General features: G+C 36.4%; 2 protein-coding genes across 4 annotated transcripts in view; one reads left to right on the top strand and one right to left on the bottom strand.

Annotated features, from left to right (window-relative positions):
- The window catches only part of LOC125245017, a 93,574-nt gene that overhangs the window by 8,352 nt on the left and 62,011 nt on the right, over nucleotides 1-23,211 (bottom strand). The window lies entirely within an intron of this gene.
- The window catches only part of LOC125245016, a 104,572-nt gene that overhangs the window by 48,034 nt on the left and 33,327 nt on the right, over nucleotides 1-23,211 (top strand). For 2 of the 3 annotated variants that reach the window (XM_048155441.1, XM_048155444.1), the window contains one exon: nucleotides 15,457-15,507. In XM_048155441.1, coding sequence (XP_048011398.1) covers nucleotides 15,457-15,507 — 51 coding nt within the window. Of the gene's footprint in view, nucleotides 1-14,065; nucleotides 14,513-15,456; nucleotides 15,508-23,211 lie in introns of those variants that run through there. The other variant, XM_048155442.1, reaches the window with a different exon arrangement.

Raw genomic sequence — 23,211 nt, 5'->3', positions numbered from 1 at the left:
GGACAGTTTGTTTGTGTTAGTCCACCAAGATCCAATCAAAATGTAGCAAGCCTTTGTCCACTGTTACGGACAGAGAGGCCCAGCCATAAACTGGTCCCTGGAAGGGCCCCTACAGTACGTCCAAATGAAAGTTTGAGTGACTTCATTGTAATTAAATACTAGTGCTGCAATTCATTTTAAGTTTAATGTGTTTGTGTATATATATATATATATATATATATATATATATATATATATATATATATATATATATATATATATATATATTAGGGGTGTAACGATTTATCGCAGTACGATATTTCACGATGCAAAAATGTTACGATATGCATCGTAGAGTGATGGTGATGCATTTATGATATGACGGCAGTCTAATCTTATTGGTTGAGCTGCCGATGTGACCTACTCTGCAAGGTGGCAGTGAGAGAAGCCGGTTGTCACCGCATATAAATGGTGTGTCTCAATCAGCTCTCTAGTTCAGTAAGTGTTTCGGGCACACATTGAATCTTGCAAGCAGGTTTAAACGTTTCTCGCGTCAGTCTCTTGCTTGGGCGCGTGAGAAAAGTCGTGGCTTTCCTTTACCGCAGTGCCACAGCAACAGCTGTGCTTACAGAAAAGCAAAAGACGCTTGCGATGCTTTGCTTTAAGAAGTTCCACGGGGCCGTTCACATATTGTGTCTTTTCCGCGTGCAAGTCAGTTATTTCAAATGTAACCACGGGGCAGGTGCGCTCATAATGGGATCAACGCGGTTGCGACGCGCATGCGGTGCGTTTTTCAGGCGCATCGAGATGAACAATTCTCAAATTTTCAGAATGCTGCAAGCGCACCGCAGGTCATGTGACAAGAATCAACCGATCAGCTATGGCCTTTCCGTAACAAAACATCAAAAAGCTCAGCCAAACAGCTGATCATAGCTGTACAGGGTTTTTTTTATATCGTATATCTCGTAGTAAAGCTAATGCAAGGGTTAGAAATCATTTATCCTTTGCAGAAACTTCCTGATCCTCTTGGAGAGCTCAGTTCATGGTTGCATAGCAACGACCGACGCCACGGGAGCGCAAGCGCTTTGGAAAGAAGAAGCGATGCGGCCGCGCCTTCCACGTGTTTTTAGACGCGATATGTGAACAGCCCCTATTCATAAGTTCATGTTAAATTTAACATTCTTTTTCAGTGACAGATAGACCTATTCAGCTGTTAATTTGAATACAGAAGGTTTTTATTAAACTTTGAAATGTGATCTTGTATGTACAAGGAAAATTATTGAACTTTGTTAATGTTTTTTTAATAAATGTTGTTTGAATTTCAGTTTCATTTTGTTCAAAATATCGTGATACGTATCATATCGTGAACTCCGTATCGAGATACGTACCATATCGTGACCTGAGCATATCGTTACACCCCTAATATATATATATATATATATATATATATATATATATATATATATATATAAAAGTTCCTTTCAATTTAAAAGTCTCTTGTGACTCACTTGTAAAGTTTTGCTGCCATCTAATAATCACACACACACTGTTATACTAAATATAACATATTTAAATAAAATATTTATTGAACAACAAATTAACAACAATAGCCATTAAAAATGACAGTAGGAAATAAACAATTGTAGCCTACAGTTTATTCAACCATATAAAAGCACCAGTGTGCCCGTGACAGGTTATCAAGTGTGCCAAAACCATTGGATCCTTAACTCCATTGGATCCTCAAACTGTCAGTCAAACCTCATAAATCCACCCCACCTCTATGAAGTGCCGCACACGGTTTCGAGATCTCTGCTTCTTTGCAATGCAAAGGGAAATAAAGATCTGATGTTTGAAAAACAAAAATTACAAGTATAGACTTTTGCTCAAGAAACAGTGTCTATAAAGGCTCATGTTTTGTGTACTTGAAGAGCGGGGAACAGTTTTTGTCTGTTATTTCCCATCTAGTTGTAGCCAATATGCTATGCTATATAATGTTAGAGGATGCAAGTTGATTATATTAAATGATCAAACTTAACATAGCACAATGTGACTTGCTTTGGAACAAGTAACAGATTAATAAAAGCAAAGATTGCATGTTTTCTGTACCCAAAATTAATTGTCTCATGTTTAACCACTGTAAGAGTCAGCGGCAAATCCCCGAAACACGAGATGAAGCTGTTCTCGGCGTGTACATGACCCCTGAACGGTCGTTGGCGGCCTGGAGGTCACATCTCCTGAAACGTCTAAACAAATTGTAAAATAGACGCTATGATTAAATATGTCACATAATTCAGGTCTAAACAACTACATTCTCGCATAAAAAACACTTAAAACTACAGTTCGTGGTACAAGTGTAGTATTTGCAAAAATTACATTGGATTTGCTCGTCCGCCATGACGGTCACTTCTAGTGGAGTGATACAAATGGTGAAAAGGTAGGAGTGCTGTTATCACTAAAATATTGCACGGCTTTTAGCCAATCAGATTCGAGAACCAGACAGAACTGTTGTATAAATTCTCTCTGGTTCCCTCTCTCTCTCTCTCTCTTTCGCTCACACTCTCTAATACTGTACAAAATTCAATGAGTTTCAATGGAGGGACTCAATGTTCCTTCGTTACTAGTTCTAAAGTGACATTTTAGAATTAGTAACGGAGGCTTGGTCAAACTGTCAACTTGAGATTTGAATCTGTGGCGGAAGGAAGTAGCGCTTCTCAACAGAGGGTTTTTTTTTTTTTGAATGAGTGAAAGGTGACATAACATAAGAAGCCAACAGGTGGAGAGAGAGAGAAAAGATAGAAAGAAAAGATAACAGAACAAACATATTGAGATACATAAAGAAGAAAAGATACACATATAGCTAAATGTCATATATCATGTGTATATATATATATATAAATGTATATAGAAATGTCATATCATGTACTAAAATGCAAAGGTTATTCCACAGCTTTCAGTATATATAGAAAAGGTAAATGTATGTCTGTAACAGAAAGTATGTAATATATGTACATATACACACACATATACAGTATATACACAAACACACATATATATAAACACATAAATACATAAATGCCAATATACAAGGATACGGTATATACCTTTTCTTTATAACATCTATTGTCAAGTTATTTAGATGTATATATTCTATGGTAATATATTAATATTATTGTTGTTGGTGCTACCACTGCTGTCCTTCAAGTACTGTAAGTTACACAATGAAAGAAAAAAAAACTTACAAACATAAAAAAACAAACAAAAAACAAAAGCGGGAATAAAAAATAGATAGAATAAATTAATTAATTAAATAAGTAATAAAGAGAAAGAGATCTTTGGGTGAGAATGAAAGAGAGAGAGAGAAATTAGGGAAGAGAGAGATAAGTAGGGGGAAAATTAGAGAGAAATAGAGTGAGAGAGAGAGCTGTTTTATGCTGAAGATAGAAAGTCATTGCGATATACCACTTGAGCCCATTTTGTATTCATTTGTAGGTCACTGGCAAGCCCTTTCTATGCCACTGGAGCATGACCTAGTTACGGCCTCGCCTTGGTTGAATGACACTACAACAAGGTGTACAACACATGAGCCCATTTCTTATCAATTCGTAGGTCATTGGCAGGCCCTTTTTAAATCACTGGTGCATGACGTAGTTACGGCCTCGCCTTAGTTGATTGACACTACAACATGGTGCTCAATAGTAGTGATACTGAAGTCTATGCTTCAGCCAAGTAACGTCTTGTGACCATTCAGATCTTATTAACCTAATCAAATGGCAAAACTGTACACATTTGTATACATTTATCCCTCTTCGAGTTGAGATAATAAGAAGGAATAACAAGACATACAGATGAAAGGAGAGGGAGGGAGAGAGAGAGAGAGAGAGAGAGAGAAAGATAAATAAAGAGAAAGAAAGAGATAGAGAGAGAGGGAGAGAAAGAGAGAGAGAGAGATAAAGTTATGAAAGGAAAAAACATAGTGACAGCAGTGCTAGCAACACTTGTGGGGTCATTTTAATCTAAATTATAAATACAAGTAAAGACATTGGTTTGAGAGTGGAGAAGTGAGCAAGGAATTAGCAAAGTATACTTGAAAAACGAAATCATACACTCAATAACATGAGGGAACAAGAGATTATTATAATGATTATAATAATAATTAGAGATAATTAAAAATAGTATAGTATATTATATATATATTATAGTAGTAATTATAGTAATAGTTACAATACTCAACAGATGAGCATTTTGTCCTTTTTTCATACTTGCGAGGGAGGGGAGATAGAAAAAAAGGATAACAGGGGTTAAAAGAAAACATTATTGTAATAGTAGTACAATATTCGAGAAATGGATGGGGAAGAAATAAAAATAACAACTGACAAGAAATAAAGAAATAAATAAGAGGTCATGTAGTATATATTTGTACATTCATATACAAATATTTGTACACATTATCCTGCTCTTTCATACATAGTAAAGATATGCATTGTATGTGGGGCATTCGTTCACCAATCAGGGTATGGATGTTCAAATGAGAGGCAATAGTGCCATACTGTCGTTTAAATTCTGATACTTTATGTTTGAGGATGGCTACCTGGTTTTCATTATTAATGTAGTCATTTAATAGTTGTAACCATTGTGTAATTGAGATTTTGTTTTTATTTTTGCAGTTGATTAAGTTTTCTTAATGATAATTAGAGACAGAAGTATAGTTTGGATGTATTCTGTTGAGGTTTTTATTTGTGAATGATCTCCTAAAAGACACAATAAGGGAGTTGCTGGAATTTCACAGTTAACCCTTGTGCGGTCTTCGTTTGGGAAGTACACTCAGGGTACATATATATATATATATATATATATATATATATATATATATATATTAGGGTTTGGGTAGGTTACTTTTAAAATGTATTTCACTACAGATTACAAAATACATGCTTTAAAAAGTAATTTGTAACATATTTCATTACATTACTCAAGTTTAGTAACTTATTCTAAATACTTTGGAATACCTAATATATTAACAAAAATATATAGTTCTATCAGCAGTTTGTTAGACAACCTGTGTTGGTAAATAATTTGAATATCTTGATACACAAATTATGAAAATATTTGTTTCTTTTAACATCACATTCATATATAATTACTGTTGATATAGCATTCCTAAATTTTTGTTAAGATGTTGTAATGACTCATCACTCTGGCAGGGATCCATTTGCATGCTTTATTAATAAAGAGTGGTCGTACAGGCAAGGTCAAACAGGGACAGACAGGTATAACAGAGGCAGGCTGAATCATGGTCAAGATAACAGGCAGACAGGTCAGGACAGGCAGATATCACTCACAGAACGTAGTCACAGGCAAAGGTCAATAGATAGGCGGCACAGAATCAGTAACGGTATTCAACAAGGTCAGCAACAGGTAATCCAACAGGGTATAACGCTCAGAATTGTTCACCAGGGCAAAACAAGACTTCGCAATCGGTGAACATGATAGAGAGTCTTTTATAGTCCGTGTGATGGGAATCAGCTGGTGCAGTAATCAGTCCAAGGTAAGGGTTTCTGGGAAATGTAGTGTGTGTGTCAGTATTCAGGTGACGGCTCCCTCCGATGGCCAGAGGAGGGAATCACGGAGCTCGCCTCTGTGACAGTCGGGATCATTATTATCTACGCCCCCAATATTTGCATATGCCAGCCCACCTTTCCAACATTATAAAAGGCATTAGACAAGGGCAGCCAGTATTAACGTCTGGATCTGCACAACCAAATCATCAGACTAGGTAAGCAAGCAAGGACAATAGCGAAAAATGGCAGATGGAGCAATAATAACTGACATGATCCATGATAACATGATATTTTTAGTGATATTTGTAAACTGTCTTTCTAAATGTTTCATTAGCATGTTGCTAATGTACTGTTAAATGTGGTTAAAGTTACCATCGTTTCTTACTGTATTCACGGAGACAAGAGAGCCGTCGCTACTTGCAGTCTGTATAATTCATAAACACAACTTCATTCTTTATAAATCTCTCCAACAGAGTAGCATTAGCCATTAGCCACGGAGCACTATCAAACTCATTCAAAATCAGAAGTAAACAATATAACAGTATACAATACTCACATAATCCGACGCATGCATGCCGCATGCATGACGAACACTTTGTAAAGATCCATTTTGAGGGTTATATTAGCTGTGTAAACTTTGTTACGGCACTGTTCAAGGCAAGCGCGAGCTCTGTGGGCGGAGAGCACGGGATTTAAAGGGGCCGCAGCATAAAATCGGCGCGTTTATAATGATGCCCCAAAATAGGCAGTTAAAAAAATTAATTAAAAAAAATCTATGGGGTATTTTGAGCTGAAACTTCACAGACACATTCAGGGGACACCTTAGACTTATATTACATCTTTTAAAAACATAATCTAGGGCACCTTTAAATAAAACTATAAAATATTGTTAATAATATAGATTGTTTTATAGGTTGTTAGAGTCAAATTGACACAGTGGTTTAAATGCTTTTTAATTTAATTAATTTTTGGTTTAATTAATTATTTTTAAGTTTTATAAATAAAGTTTGTTTGTAAGATTTAGAAAATTTATAAAGAAAATGTTAAAATGATCTACACAATCATCTTGAGAGAAGGCCTATATAGGCTATTCATAGCTGACTCACTCACCTACAGTTTTTTGCATCCCTCCACCATTATTCTCTTTATGTGTTTCATAAGAAAGTAATACAGGTTTGGAAAAAAATATGACAAATGTAATTTTGTGTGAACTATCCCTAATATAAATATGTTTCTAATGCAGCAAGCATCCTGTCAGTAAGTGTGTTCTTTTACAATAAATGGAATTAAGAAAAAAAAAAAAAAGAATTTTTATATATTGCAAATACATGAATGGGATTCAGAGTTAAGCTTCAAAATGAATCCAAATGCGCCAAAGGAATAATAAAAGTAGCCATGGAGAAAACTTATTATTAGACAACCGCCACAACAGAATCGCTGAGTCAAACTTGATAGTCAGGATGCGTTTCGCAAATTAAATGTGGTCGCAATGAAGTTCAATAGAATTTACTACTTTAGTTAACGATGCTTTAGGGAAACACACCCCAGATCTATCAAATTTGTGAATAATTCATTCACAATATTTTTGTATACAAAAACAAATGATTAATTAAAAAGATAGATTAAAAAAACAAAACAAAAAAACAAACAAATTGTTCAGGAATCGGATCATGAACTCGCATAAACGCGCTATACCTAAACATTTGGAATGAATTATTAAGATTTAAAGTTTTTCTGTAAATTAACACAGAGCCATTGGCTTTATAAAACATTATTTAACGCATGATTAATCGGATGTTAATTCTATGAGGATTTCGTGTTATTTTTCAAAGACCTAAGTTGCTTAAAATTTTTAAATATTAAACGTGGGCTAATGGTACAATACAAAGCTCAACGTATGAGTAAATAGGAAAATAAGGAATAAATAAGGAAAATAACATTTTCAAAGACCAAGAACAACTTAGGCCTACCTCAAGATACTTTTTCAGATTAGATGTTGAATCCTTTGAAGCCGATATAAGTTTTGTTGCAGGTAGACACAGCTTGCATTGCACTGTGATGTTACATCCTTTTCATGTTTATTAGTAAATCTGTCTTTGAATTTCCACTAGAGAAATGCATTATGCGCTGTTTTCCTCTCCATTATTTGCGTGCGATTGCTTGACTGCCCTCTGCAGGTTGCTAATTGAACAGACAGAGTCAGAGAAACATCAACAATTGCCTCGTTGCTTAAAATTCGTTAAACAGCTTACGTTAAAGGTGACCTAGAACTTTTTTTTTAAAGGTCCCGTTTTTCGTGGTTTTTTGAAGCTTTGATTGTGTTTATAGGGTGCAATATAACGTGTTCATGTTTCGCTTGTAAAAAAACACAGTATTTTTCACATAATTTACTTATCTGTATACCGCTGTTTCCACTGTCATAAAAATGGGCTGATGACTTCCTTGTTCTATGAAGTCCCTCCTTCAGAAATACGTAACGAGTTCTGATTGTGCCAGCGGTTCCTGTGTTGTGATTCGACAGCAGTTTAGCGCATCTTGCCCGGAAAGGTCACGCCTCTTACCATAACGTGGAGATGCACGCGCTCAGTGTTATTGTAAACATGTCTTTAATTTTACCCTATCAATTTGAGCTGTAATCAGACCCGGTGATTGGACTGCGGGATGAAAATAACAGCGTTTCGACGACATGGCGAAAAACACACTCTACAAATGCAACTCTTGTGTATTCCTGTGGGCGGAGGTTAGTCAAAAAACTGTTTTAGTGACGTCATTACAGAAGGAAGTAGAGGGATGTAGTCCAAACTGGCCGTTCGATGTAGGCGACTTCTGTTAAATAAAATATCTCGCTTGGCATTGAACTTTGAGCTTTAAAATTTTACAGATTTTATTTATACTCTAACAATAACATTACACACTAACTAAAGTTTGAAACATGGGATCACAAAGAACAGGACCTTTAAAAGATGTAATATAAGTCTAAGGTGTCTCCTGAATGTGTCTGTGAAGTTTCAGCTCAAAATACCCCATAGAGTTTTTTTAATTCATTTTTTTAACTGCCTATTTTGGGGCATCATTATAAATGAGCCGATTCAGGGTGTGTGGCCCTTTTAATCTGGTGCTCCACGCCCCAAGAGCTCGCGCTTGCCTTAAACAACATAAAAAAAGTTCACACAGCTAATATAACCCTCAAAATGGATCTTTACAAAGTGTTCGTCATGCAGCATGTCTAATCGCGTAAGTACAGTGTTTATTTTGATGTATTGATTCTGAGTGAATTTGAGGCTGTCCTCCGTGGCTAACGGCTAATGCTACACTGTTGGAGAGATTTATAAAGAATGAAGTTGTGTTTATGCATTATACAGACTGCAAGTGTTTAATAATGAAAATAACGACGGCTCTTGTCTCCGTGAATACAGTAAGAAACGATGGTAACTTTAACCACATTTAACAGTACATTAGCAACATGCTAACGAAACATTTAGAAAGACAATTTACAAATATCACAAAAAATATCATGCTATCATGAATCATGTCAGTTATTATTGCTCCATCTGCCATTTTTCGCTATTGTCCTTGCTTGCTTACCTAGTCTGTTGATTCAGCTCTGCACATCCAGATGTCCTGCCCTTGTCTAATGCCTTTCATAATGTTGGGAACATGAGCTGGCATATGCAAATATTGGGGTCATACATATTAATGATCTCGACTGTTACGTAACAGTCGGTGTTATGTTGAGATTCGCCTGTTCTTCGGAGGTCTTTTAAACAAATGAGATTTATATAAGGAGGAAACAATGGAGTTTGAGACTCACTGTATGTCATTTCCATGTACTGAACTCTTGTTATTCAACTATGCCGAGGTAAATTCAATTTTTGAATCTAGGGCACCTTTAATATTAAATGAAATAAATGACATTAAAATTCATAGTAATCACTTTGGTAATCTAAAATACTTTTTGAATGTAACTGTAATTTGAATACCATCTATTTAAAATGTAACTGTAACGAAATACAGTTACTCAAATTTTGTATTTTAAATATGTAACGTCGTTACATGTATTTAATTACTCCCCAACCCTGTATATATATATATATATATATATATATATATATATCAGGGGCGTTGTATATATCAGAGGCAAGGGAGGCAGTGCCTCCTCAAAAAATCTGGATGAGAAAATAATTGATATTACAAAAATAAAACAATTTTATAAAGCAAATGTTACAAAATTTGACATTAAAAAGTGTAAATGTCACTCGTTTTTCTAAAGAAACACTTTAGTTGCAGCAGGGAGTCCGCATCTCTTGTGACTCCCTTTTGCTCATAGAAACCAAAGAGTATAGAACCCAAGAGGCGCCACCAGATGCCGCACTGCCATTATGGGGTGAAAATACTAACTGGACCATAGAATCCTTCACATATTACTCGCCCAAAATCGGCGAATTTCACAACCAAATCAGAAGCGCAATAGAACAGTTTTTTTAAATTAAGTCGCCAGTAAATTGTATGGCTCCTACAGTAAATGTTGGATATATATGTTTATATATATATATATATATATATATATATATATATATATATATATATGTTTTATTTTACCAGTTGTGGAATCCAACCATTCAACCATCTGAGGTAACATAGTTAGCCTACTTTATTGAGTATTTCCATTTTATGCAACTTTACACATTTATTAATAGTAAATTAATAATTAATAAATTTAAGATCATCATGTTTGCAGTGAACAATATATTTTAGACCTAGTGGTGTAATAGTAATAGGTCTGAATTGAAATATTGTATGTTTTAACAGATCACGTTACAAACATAATGATCTTATAATACATGATGCATTGCTGTGTCTGTTATCACATAATTCCCACTTTTGGACACTTTTGCTTTAACGGACATTAGACAATACTGCAAAATCAAGTTGTTATATTCATATATTTATTGTCCAACATTCCCAATTTTTCTGATGCATGTCCTTAATTTAATTTCATATGTTGGTAATAATTCAGTGTTTATAATGCTAATAATTGAACTTCAAAGAATTTGAAGCCAAACTGACTGGATTTCTAAAGAGCAAATGTTTTGTGAAAAAAGTGGAAGACTTAAACACAGTGGGTCTCATTCATGAAACATTGGTAAATATACAAGTAAATATGTGAGTGATTTGCGCGTAAAGAGACCTTCGTAAAAAAACTCTTCTCCTAATTCACAAATACTTCGTGAACGTCAGAAGTGATAGTGAAATGTGTGTGTTAATGAATTCCAATCAGTCGTAAATGGGACGCGCGTGCACGCTCATTCTCAATTACCATAAATCCCGCCCATTAAATCCGACTGACAACTATATATGGGCATCATATTATGACACCAAACGAAGGATTTTGGCCATTTTATAGGAAACAATTTCCATAACAATTAAGGGGCCATTAGTTTGCCCAGCCCTATTGAAATCAATTAATTATTTGATTAAAGTGCTCCGTCTGAAGATGCTATTACAGGCTCTCACAATAAAAGTAACAAGAAAAAACGTATGTAATTACTATATATAATATTTTTTCAAAATGCTGTGTAAATATGTACCATATTAAGGTGAATTAAAATGCAGCCTTATTAATGAGCAAAACGTTCGGATGTTAAACGCACTATTTACGCGTGGCTGGGAGCAGGTGTAGATTTCTTTCGTACCAACTAACATTTGGAAAATACGACTTTAAATACTTTTAATGAATCCGAACATTTACGCCAGAACCACTTTACACACGATTTACACAAAAATTCGTTCTGCTCGTGTTTCATGAATGAGAATCAAAGTGTGTAAAATAAACTGTTAAAAGGATTTGTTGATCACTAGTGATTTATTCTGTGTTGTCATCATTCATGTTGGATTTCAGCTTTAATGTACGTTTTTTTAACAAAGCAGCTGATATTGCCATAAAAACTAGTGGACTGCCGACTCACTTTTACCCCAAAATGGCGGAAACGCAGGACCGCTGCTGGGCGTCGATGTTGCAATGGAGTTCTATTGAGTGTTGCTTCTTGTTAGTGTATATTCTTTGTAGAAATGAAGCAGAGACCCCTAAATGTGTGGTGGGTTTAGTGGGGGGTAATTGAGAATGAATGGGAGAAAGTCACATGAGAGGAGTCAGTGCCTCAATTGCGCTATGATTGGATATGATCGGTTACGATTAGACATGATTGGTTTGTGCGATAAATCCCGCCTCTTGTTTTTGTGCGCGTTCTCGTCAAATTGGTCATGATTAAGGCCAGTGATGGGGTTAATGGAAGACTAATTAAAAAGTAAGCAAACAACTGTCACTTAGATATCACTGCTTTGTGTCATGTCAAAATCAAACTCGAAATGGCCTGAAAACATGATGACTGGGTTTTTTTTTTTTTATTAAGCAATCAGCGTGGTGAAATTAAAGGTACATCTTTGTGTCTGTGACCACTGACCAGTGTGTACAAGCTTGATGACTGCTGAAAATAAATCGACTATTAAAAAGAAAAGCTGAATATTACTTTATAAATAATATATATTGTTTAAATTGTTACTGCCTTTGGTCATTATTTTGGAATAAATGTAAAAATGAGTAAAAACACTAACTTGATGAAATTTATACTTGGTTTTAGTAAATAGAACATTACATAGTATAAAAACAACAAAATAGAATAGGCCTCTCTTTTTATGTAAAGTTGTGTAACAGTTGTGTAATTATATATATATATATATATATATACACTCACTACCGTTCAAAAGTTTGGGGTCACCCAGACAATTTTGTGTTTTCCATGAAAAGTCACACTTTTATTTATCAAATGAGTTGCAAAATGAATAGAAAATATAGTCAAGACATTGACAAGGTTAGAAATAATGTTTTTTATTTGAAATAATAATTTTCTCCTTCAAACTTTGCTTTCGTCAAAGAACACTCCATTTGCAGCAATTACAGCATTGCAGACCTTTGGCATTCTAGCTGTTAATTTGTTGAGGTAATCTGGAGAAATTTCACCCCACTCTTCCAGAAGCCCCTCCCACAAGTTGGATTGGCTTGATGGGCACTTCTTGCGCACCGTACGGTCAAGCTGCTCCCACAACAGCTCAATGGGGTTGAGATCTGGTGACTGCGCTGGCCACTCCATTACAGATAGAATACCAGCTGCCTGCTTCTTCGCTAAATAGTTCTTGCATAATTTGGAGGTGTGCTTTGGGTCATTGTCCTGTTGTAGGATGAAATTGGCTCCAATCAAGCACTGTCCACAGGGTATGGCATGGCGTTGCAAAATGGAGTGATAGCCTTCCTTATTCAAAATCCCTTTCACCTTGTACAAATCTCCCACTTTACCAGCACCAAAGTAACCCCAGACCATCACATTACCTCCACCATGCTTGACAGATGGCGTCAGGCACTCTTCCAGCATCTTTTCAGTTGTTCTGCGTCTCACAAATGTTCTTCTGTGTGATCCAAACACCTCAAACTTTGATTCGTCTGTCCATAACACTTTTTCCAGTCTTCCTCTGTCCAATGTCTGTGTTCTTTTGCCCATATTAATCTTTTCCCTTTATTGGCCAGTGTCAGATATGGCTTTTTCTTTGCCACTCTGCCCTAAAGGCCAGCATCCTGGAGTCGCCTCTTCACTGTAGACGTTGACACTGGCGTTTTGTGGGTACTATTTAATGAAGCTGCCAGTTGAGGACCTGTGAGGCGTCTATTTCTCAAACTAGAGACTCTAATGTACTTGTCTTCTTGCTCAGTTGTGCAGAGGGGCATCACACTTTTCTTTCTACTCTGGTTAGAGCCTGTTTGTGCTGTTCTCTGAAGGGAGTAGTACACACCGTTGTAGGAAATCTTCAGTTTCTTGGCAATTTCTTGCATGGAATAGCCTTCATTTCTAAGAACAAGAATAGACTGTCGCGTTTCACATGAAAGTTCTCTTTTTCTGGCCATTTTGAGTGTTTAATCGAACCCACAAATGTGATGCTCCAGATACTCAACTAGCTCAAAGGAAGGTCAGTTTTATAGCTTCTCTAACCAGCTAAACTGTTTTCAGCTGTGTTAACATAATTGCACAAGGGTTTTCTAATCATCCATTAGCCTTCTAACACAATTAGCAAACACAGTTGAACATTGGAGTGATGGTTGCTGGAAATGGGCCTCTATACACCTATGTAGATATTGCATTACAAACTAGACATTTGCAGCAGCTAGAATAGTCATTTACCACATTAACAATGTATAGAGTGTATTTCTGATTAGTTTATCTTCATTGAAAAAACAATGCTTTTCTTTCAAAAATAAGGAAATTTCTAAGTGACCCCAAACTTTTGAACGGTAGTATATATATATATAACAACCTGAGAGTCAAAGTAATTCTCTTTTGAGATCAACCTAGTGCCACAAATGTTGTAAATAGAGATAAACATATACTTAGCCTGAAACACCCTTCTAATTATGATTAACAATTAACTTGAACTACTTATTTATCTGAAGCAATATAAATCAAGTACAAAAGACAGTAAATCAGGACACTATAAAAGGAACATGAGAGGCTGTGAGGATGACAGAGCAAGAGCTGGAAACAAACATCAGTGAAGAATGAAGGCTTTAGTATGTATACTGCTGCTGTTGGAAACCTTTGTGTTTGTCGTCCAGCAGCAGGTAGATGGAGGACTCAATGAGAAGGAGATCAGTCAACAGATCAGCTCTGAGGACGGAAGACAGAATCCACCTCAAACAGACACTTTGAGAGCTGAAGCTTCAACTGACAGACAACAATACTGTGATCTGGGCATCCCTGACATCCATGCAGCACTGAGAGAACTGACCGCCACCGTTACAGAGCAGAAAGAAAACATCAGAGATCTGACTGCCACCGTTACAGAGCAGAAAGAAAACATCAGAGCTTTAGAGACGCAACTGAGGGAACAACAGATGTTTATCCTGGAAGAGCTGAACAAGAAAAATTATGGTACTTCAACAACATTCACTCGTTTATCAATTATCCTCAAAGTAAAACACCAGTGCAATACATTGCATAGTGTTAATGTTAGTTTAAAGTTGAGTGTATACTAGTGTTGTAGTCAAGACCACCTAAACCGAGACTAAGTCAAGATCAAGACCAGTGTGTGTCGAGACCAAGACAAGACCAAGGTAATTTGAGACCGAGTCAAGACCAAAACCAGACTAGCACTCATCAAATTCATCTGAAAGATCCACATTTACTGCCTGAGAAGAGTCTTATTTTTAATCAATAATTGCAATTAGAACAATAAGACACCATACAGAGCTGTTACCAATCAATTAAAATCACTAACAGTAATATTGAGGTTAATGTTTTAAAAATAAAATTTTGTCTACTGAACATTGGTAAAAAATCAATATCAAGTTTGCAATTGTTTGTGAAAACAGCCCTCTTTCTTGTGATATTTCTTAATTGCTAATTATATCATATGTTATAATACAAATATCAAGATCTTATACACTACAGGTACTTTTTTGCAATCATATCTTGAATTTTTGTGGGCTTTAGTATTAATTTTGGTGACATTTTTGACACAATCCCTTGTTGATTTCTGACCCGGCAGTAACAAAATAAATAAAATTAGAAACAAGTTATTGATAGCATTTGAAGCAGGAAGTTGTACATCCAATCAAAATAATGATGTTAACAAAGAAATCAGACAATGCAACTGCAATTTAGCAATATCCCCACAGTTATGTTCTTGACCGGTCTTGAAATAAAAAATCTGAGTCCTTTCGTCTGAGACCAAGACCAAATGTGGCCGAGACAAAGACGAAACCAAGACCTTCAAGAAATGGTATTACAACACTAGTGTATCCTGTGCAGATTGTTTTTATCTATTACAGTAATCAGTGTAAATGTCATTTAACAGAATCTTTGTTCCTTTGCAGAAATTTCAAATCTTACTCTGAGTCAAGTGGAGTTGAGAAAGGAAAATAGAGGTGAAAGTGTGCTTGAATGATGTTAAATTCAGTGTATTCATTCTCAGTGTAATACAGTAATATATCACAATATTGCTTATGTTTTTCAATAACAGACAGAGAAATAGCTTTTTCAGCTGCACTGACACAATCGAGCAGTGGATATATTGGTCCTTTTACCACTCCCAGCCAGCAATGACACGTGGGGCCCAGATGGGTTAACTACGGGTTCCATGGGTACTGTGTGGGCATGGGCTTTGGCTGGGTGAAATCAGCGGGTCCCATGTAGGTTTTGTAGTACGAGTCCCACATAGGAAGCCCATATGAGCTGATTACATGGTCCTGCATAGAATTTTTATGGGCCAAGTGGGCATGGGTTTGAACTGGGAACACATATATGGGTCTTGAATGGCATATTTATGGGCCAAGTGGACATGGGTTTGAACTGGGAATGCACATATGGGTCCTGCATAGAATTTTTATGGGCCAAGTGGGCATGGGTTTGAACTGGGAACACATATATGGGTCTTACATGACATATTTATGGGCCAAGTGGGCATGGGTTTGATCTGGGAACACATATATGGGTCTTGAATGGCATATTTATGGGCCAAGTGGACATGGGTTTGAACTGGGAATGCACATATGGGTCCTGCATAGAAATTTTATGGGCCAAGTGGGCATGGGTTTGAACTGGGAATACATATATGGGTCTTGAATGGCATATTTATGGGTCAAGTGGGCATGGGTTTGAACTGGGAATGCACATATGGGTCCTGAATAGAATTTTTATGGGCCAAGTGGGCATGGGTTTGAACTGGGAAAACATATATGGGTCTTGCATGACATATTTATGGGCCAAGTGGGCATGGGTTTGATCTGGGAACACATATATGGGTCTTGAATGGCATATTTATGGGCCAAGTGGCCATGGGTTTGGGTGATTGGTTCAGGTCCAGCAATATTATGTAATGCTCATCTACAAACATGCATCAAAAATAAAATAAAATAGAAGATCTTCAGGATGCATTGACATATACATGGTTTATGGTTTAAGACGGTAAAGGGAGGGGCTGAGGTAGTTAAAGAAGTAGGCCTGTAAGGACAGAGGCCCTTTCAATTTAAGTAAAAGAATAAAGCTGCAGAAAGCCTTCCGACAGTGCATGGAGCATTCACATAAACACTTTCATTGGTGCAGTGACCCAGATTGGGACAGATTTATGGGTATAAGTGTAAAGGAGACAGCATTGCTACTGCTGGCATTTGAATATTTACAATATTTATATTGTATGAATATTTTGCTAACTTAACATAAGTTGCTTATAACATATAGTTGCCTGTAGAATGTTGGGTAAATCCCTCCCTGATGCCTCATAGGACCCATTTTGCTACCCAATTGGCTTTTGGTCAGTTTGCACATCCATCTACCACGCCGGATACCCAGATTCAAGACCCGCTTGGGGAGTGGTTTCTGGTATCAGAGGTGGAAGTCATTAATTACAAATACTCAGATTACTGTAATTAAGTAGTTTTTTGGGGTACTTGTACTTTTATGAGTAGATTTTCAAGCCTGTACTTTTACTTGTAATATTCATTAATCCATGTAATCTACTAAGTTACTTTTAAAATCATAGTTGAGTACTGAGTACAATTTTAATTCATATCCAAACCTTTTATCTGCATTTTTGTAGCCAGTAAGGTGATTTGATAGCAAACAAGCCGATGAAAACCGGGTCATGAGGACGGAAAACAAAACAAAACAAAAAAAGGACGTTAATGATTGATCTTTCATTGATTCTGAATGAAGAATTTAACCAGTTAAAAATGTATTCATGGATATTTAATCAATAGTCATGGCTCCTCATGTAATTTAGTTTTTTGTCTGCCGGATACATTTGCTTAATAAGGAAATAAAAAATTAAATGAGAACAAAATGAGGGAAAAACACTTGTTTTGCATCTTATCAATTATTAATGATTAATAGATTGTTGGCATGTTAACTTCTGGTAAAGAAAAACACACAATTTCCAGCCCTAGTCTGGAGAAGTGACGGTGACATCAGTGGTTAAAAGTAACTAATACTCTGAATATTTTCTTTTTAATTTTTTATTTTTTAATAATTTTTTTTTTTTTTTTTTTTACAAGCTGTACTTTTACTTGAGTATTTCTCTAACACCGGTACTTTTACTCGTAATTGAGTAATATTTTAGCAATGCACTTAATTGTACTTGACTACAGATTTTCAGTACTCTCCACCACTGCCTGTTATGCACAACAACACCTAATTAGGCTCATTCATAATGAAGCCAGCGAAGCAGTTAAGTCGTTTGTTAATTCTCTCACATATCCTTTAATTTACGAATTTTACTGTATTAAATTGTTATTTGGTCAGCCAGTTCGGACATCTCTGGGGCCTGTATGCAAAGGCCGTGTTTCGCACTCAAAACGTTAACAGTCCATTCGGAATCGGAAAGCAAGCTGGCTGTGACTTGGAGGTGAAGTGCATATTTCTTCCGACCAACGCCGAATTTCCATAAAATTAAGGTAAGTTGAAATATTATGTTGCCATAAAAATAACACTGCAGATTGTACAGTAGTCTGTATTTTTGGTTTGTGCTGTTTAATCTGATGTAGAATCTAACCAAAAGGAAAAACAGCGGGTTTGGTTTAGCTATAGGGCTGGACAATAATTCAGTATCAATATATCACAATATACTTTTATTCAATAACGGTGATATGATATAAAATATATTCATCATTATTTCACTTCAAATTCATCTGAGTCAATATCAGATTCAGAGTTTGGTTCCATCCCGAACCCTTCCTCATGCTTTAAACATAAAAACATATTGCACATATTGCATAACACATACTTCAACATATTGCACTGTCCCCACCTTTTGCTCTAAGAATAAATTGGAACAAATCAAATCAAACTAAATGTGTAAGCAAACAGTCTCAAATGTTTTGGGCTTGTAAACATCATAATGTCGGTCTCCCCGGTCTCCCTGTGCATCTTGCTGGCTTCTATCGTTAGTTGTAGTGTTGCAGTTACAACTGCACTAGCAGCTAATACAAAATGAAGGATAAATATTGACTAAGGTTGAATTTTGTTTGCTTGCATAACCCAAAGAGCAAATATAGCTGCAGATCTTATTATAAAAATATAAGAATTATTAAAACTCTTAAAATATTCTGACAAAGGAACTAAATAAATGATAATTGTATAATAATAATATAATTACCTACATTTTAAGTATATGAAAGTAAAACAAGCACAGCCAATTTGATGGAGCTGAATTAATATCAGCCTTATGACTCCCAGGAACATCTGAGTGGTTTGGCATCATGAGCATCAACCATGATGTTCCTGGGATAAGGCTTTAATTTAAATTGTTAAAGATTATGTTTGTTGTTCAATGTATTATATAATGAGTGTATTTTGTATTGTATTTTTGGAGGGTTTTTTTCAGAGATTTTTTTAAAATATATTTTTTAGTTTACCGTATGTTGTGACATTGTTTTTTAAAGATAATTTTTGTTGTTCGATTTAATATATTTCTTGCAGTTCAAAGCATCAAGTGTCTTGTATTTATCTTGTACTTACATTCATTCTTCGTTTTTAATTTTTCTTAGATTGTTTCCTTAAATGAATGGTTGGGCTTACCTTGCATGAATTGCCCAGTTAGGACCAACATAAGATCCTTACAGAGCCCACTTTAAGCCCATATGGGCATTCACGGTTGAATCCTGGTGCAAGCCCACTTTAAACCCCTTTAAGCAGGTGGGGCCCAAATGGGTCTGACACAAATTGCCCGGTTAAGACCCACATAAGACCCTTACAGATCCCACTTAAAACCCACCTGGGCATCCATGGCTGGCCCCCATGTGAATCCCGAGTGCAAGCCCACTTTAAACCCCTTTAGGCAGGTGGGGCCCAAATGGGTCTGTCATGAATTGCCCGGTTAAGACCCACATAAGACCCTTACAGATCCCACTTAAAACCCACCTGGGCATCCACGGCTGGCCCCCATGTGGATCCCGGTTGCAAACCCACTTTAAACCCCTTTGGGCAGGTGGGGCCCAAATGGGTTTGGCATGAATTGCCCAGTTAGGACCCACATAAGACTCTTACAGATCCCATTTAAAGCCCATCTGTGTAGCCATGTTGCAAAGCCCACTTTGGACCCCTTTGGGCAGGTGGGGCCCAAATGGGTCTGACATGAATTGCCCAATTAAGACCCATGCAGTACCCTTACAGGTCCCACTTTTAGTACGTCTGGGCTTCCACGGCTTGCCCCAATGTGGATCCCGGGTGCAAGCCCATAATGGGGCCCACATTTGCCGCCCATGAAGCCCTCATCTGGGCCCCACATGTCATTGCTGGCTGGGCTGAGATCACGCTAACCTACAGGAACATCTTCACAAACATAGGGAACGCCTACAACCCAATTACAGGTAATTATCAATGAAATGGAGTCATAAAACTCAGTTTATAGTAATGAAAACCTGCTCCATTCAGACCTCTCTGCAGTTGTGTAATGTGTATAAGAGAATTAAACAATCTGCCGTCTTTCAAAACTATTACAGTGTGTAAATGAAACAGCTGATTCTGTATCTCTTGTTATTCGATTTAGGTATTTTCACAGCCCCACTGAAAGGAGCGTACATGTTCAGAATCTCTGTATTTGGTCATGGCGGAACTATGTCAGGTGCATCTATAGTTAAGAATGGAGAGCGTGTGGTTATGGCAAATGATAATCAGGCTCAGAATGAGTTAAACGCCTCGAATGGAGTTGTGTTGGTCCTGGAGGTTGGAGACGTTGTCTATGTGAGACTTTGGTCTGGCAGGAGGATATTTGATAACGAGAACAACCACAGCACTTTCATTGGTTTTCTACTGTTTCCCTTACGATAACAGGATCTTTGCAGAATGTGAATCCAATAACTCTGAACCTTCAGCATATGACTTAATTAAAATTGAGTACTCTATTTTAAGAAAATCCTCGATTACAATTTACCTGTGTTGAATAACCAGCAAAATACCAGAAGTGGTGCATATCCACAGATGAGAATCCATGAACTGCATTATTATAAATTTTTCTAAGGCTGCACAATATAGTAAAATGAAAAAAGAAAAAAAAAACATACTATAGCATAGTGCCATTGCGAATTCACAAAGGCTGCAATTCAATTAAGTAAATAAACAGGTTTAATATATTTGTGCTTTAATTATTTACATGTGTATAGCATCTCAAACTCCTTCTCTGAGAGTTTGGGTTGCTTATAACGTTCATCTGGGAATGCAATGTGCGCCATTTCATCAGTTTTGTAATGTAAATCTTTTATAAACTCCTGCCAACACAGGAGAATATATAAATATATTTCTAATTATGCAAACTGTTCATTGTGATTTCAAAACAAAATTTTAAACCCTCGCTCTGAGTTTGCATGTTTGGATGTCCACATATTCTTGCAAGAAATTACAGTGGCTGTAGCATTTCTATCGTAAAGAAGCGGCCAAATATTAAAGATTAATTGAACATTTTAATTAAATGTCATTTGACCAATATTAAACAAGGATTGATGCAGAACACGAGATCCAGGGGGCGAGGTTAGATCCAGATCCAACTCCTTCCCACTTTCCCTAAAGCTACCCATCTTCACCCCCTGGATCTGGATCCTGGATCTTGTGTTCTGCAGTGAGGGGCTAGTGTTATATTTTTGTAGTATTGTGTGGTATTCCTGTAACCCTTTATTTCTATAATATTATGTTAAAGGGGGACCTATTATGCCCCATTTTACAAGATGTAAAATAAGTCTTTGGTGTCCCCAGAGTGTGTATGTGAAGTTTTAGCTCAAAATACCCCACAGATAATTTTTTATAGCATGTTAAAATTGCCACTTTTAGTGGTTGAGCAAAAACAAGCCGTTTTAGTGCGGTCCCTTTAAATGCAAATGAGCTGCTGCGATCGGGCTAAGAGGGCGGAGCTTCAAGAGCTCGTTCTTCCCTGTCAAGATTCAGTCAGGACGCACTATATATGTCAGAAACTGCAAATATATGCTGCATGGAGATAGAACAGGTATAGTTTAGTTCAATTACGGTTATAACTTATATTGTCTTTATCCACTATATTACTACAAGCATGAATGATGGCCAAAACTATATAGATGAGTTTTTATTATGTTTATTGTACTTCACACAAAATATGAACTGTCCGTTTTCACTCGAAAATCACTGTAAGTGCTTAATAAAACACTGCAAGTGTGCATTAAAGGTGCCCTAGAATTAAATATTGAATTTATATTGGCATAGTTGAATAACAAGAGTTCAGTACATGGAAAAGACATACAGTGAGTTTCAAACTCCATTGTTTCCTCCTTCTTATATAAATCTCATTTGTTTAAAAGACCTCCGAAGAACAGGCGAATTTCAACATAATACCGACTGTTACGTAACAGTCGGGGTGTACGCCCCCAATATTTGCATATGCCAGCCCATGATCAAGCAATTAGACAAGGGCAGAACGTCTGGATGTCCACAGCTGAATCATCAGACTAGGTAAGCAAGCAAGAACAATAGCGAAAAATTGGCAGATGGAACAATAATAACTGACATGATCCATGATATCATGATATTTTTAGTGATATTTGTGAATTGTCTTTATAAATGCTTCGTTAGCATGTTGCTAATGTACTGTTAAATGTGGTTAAAATGACCATCGTTTCTTACTGTATTCACGGAGACAAGACTGTCGTTATTTTCATTTTTAAACACTTGCAGTCTGTATAATTCATAAACACAACTTCATTCTTTATAAATCTCTCCAACAGTGTGTAATGTTAGCTTTAGCCACGGGGCACTATCAAACTCATTCAGAATCAAATGTATAGATCCAAATAAATACTATACTTACATGATCCGATGTATGCAAGCAGCATGCATGACAAACATCTTGTAAAGATCCATTTTGAGGGTTATATTAGCTGTGTAAACTGTGTTTATGCTGTTCAAGGCAAGCGCGAGCTCCGGGGGAGGGGGAGCACGAGAATGAAAGGGGCCGCAACCTATATATCGGTGCATATTTAATGATGCCCCAAAATAGGCAGTTAAAAAATGAATTAAAAAAAATCTATGGGGTATTTTGAGCTGAAACTTCACAGACACATTCAGGGGACACCTTAGACTTATATTATATCTTTTAAAAAGAAGTTCTAGGGCACCTTTAAAATATTATCCATAAAGTCTCGATTCCTTGTATTATCATCAACATACACAGTGAAGTACACAGAAACATTGGTTACAACTAACAATAAACAAAAATATAAAAACCTAATGCCTTTCGGGTGGTGCTTAATAAAGTGGTAAACTTTATATCTGTAAATCAACTCCAATGAACTGTAATAAAGTGCTCTCACCTTCATTACTGCCATATAGTATCACTGTAAGCTGGATCATGAACAGTTTTTACTTGTATATCCTCGAGTAGCACATTTTTAGCACAGTCTCTGTTTTGTATTGTCTCTTTGTATTCATATTCGTTCACTAAGCAGTCCGGTGTGAAATGATTCGCACAGACATAAACAAATTTCGGCAGAACTGAGGGAGCATTTTCTTGGAAAACCAAGTTAATCCACCTCGTTTTGGGAGTAAATGGAGAGAGCTCCAGCTACAGAACACCTAAAACGCTTGGGAGACACTCTTGTCAGTGCAGTAATGGCGGA

The sequence above is a fragment of the Megalobrama amblycephala genome, linkage group LG14 (assembly GCF_018812025.1).
Source record: "Megalobrama amblycephala isolate DHTTF-2021 linkage group LG14, ASM1881202v1, whole genome shotgun sequence".
Taxonomy (NCBI): Eukaryota; Metazoa; Chordata; class Actinopteri; order Cypriniformes; family Xenocyprididae; genus Megalobrama; species Megalobrama amblycephala.
This window is presented reverse-complemented; position numbering and strand designations above follow the sequence as displayed.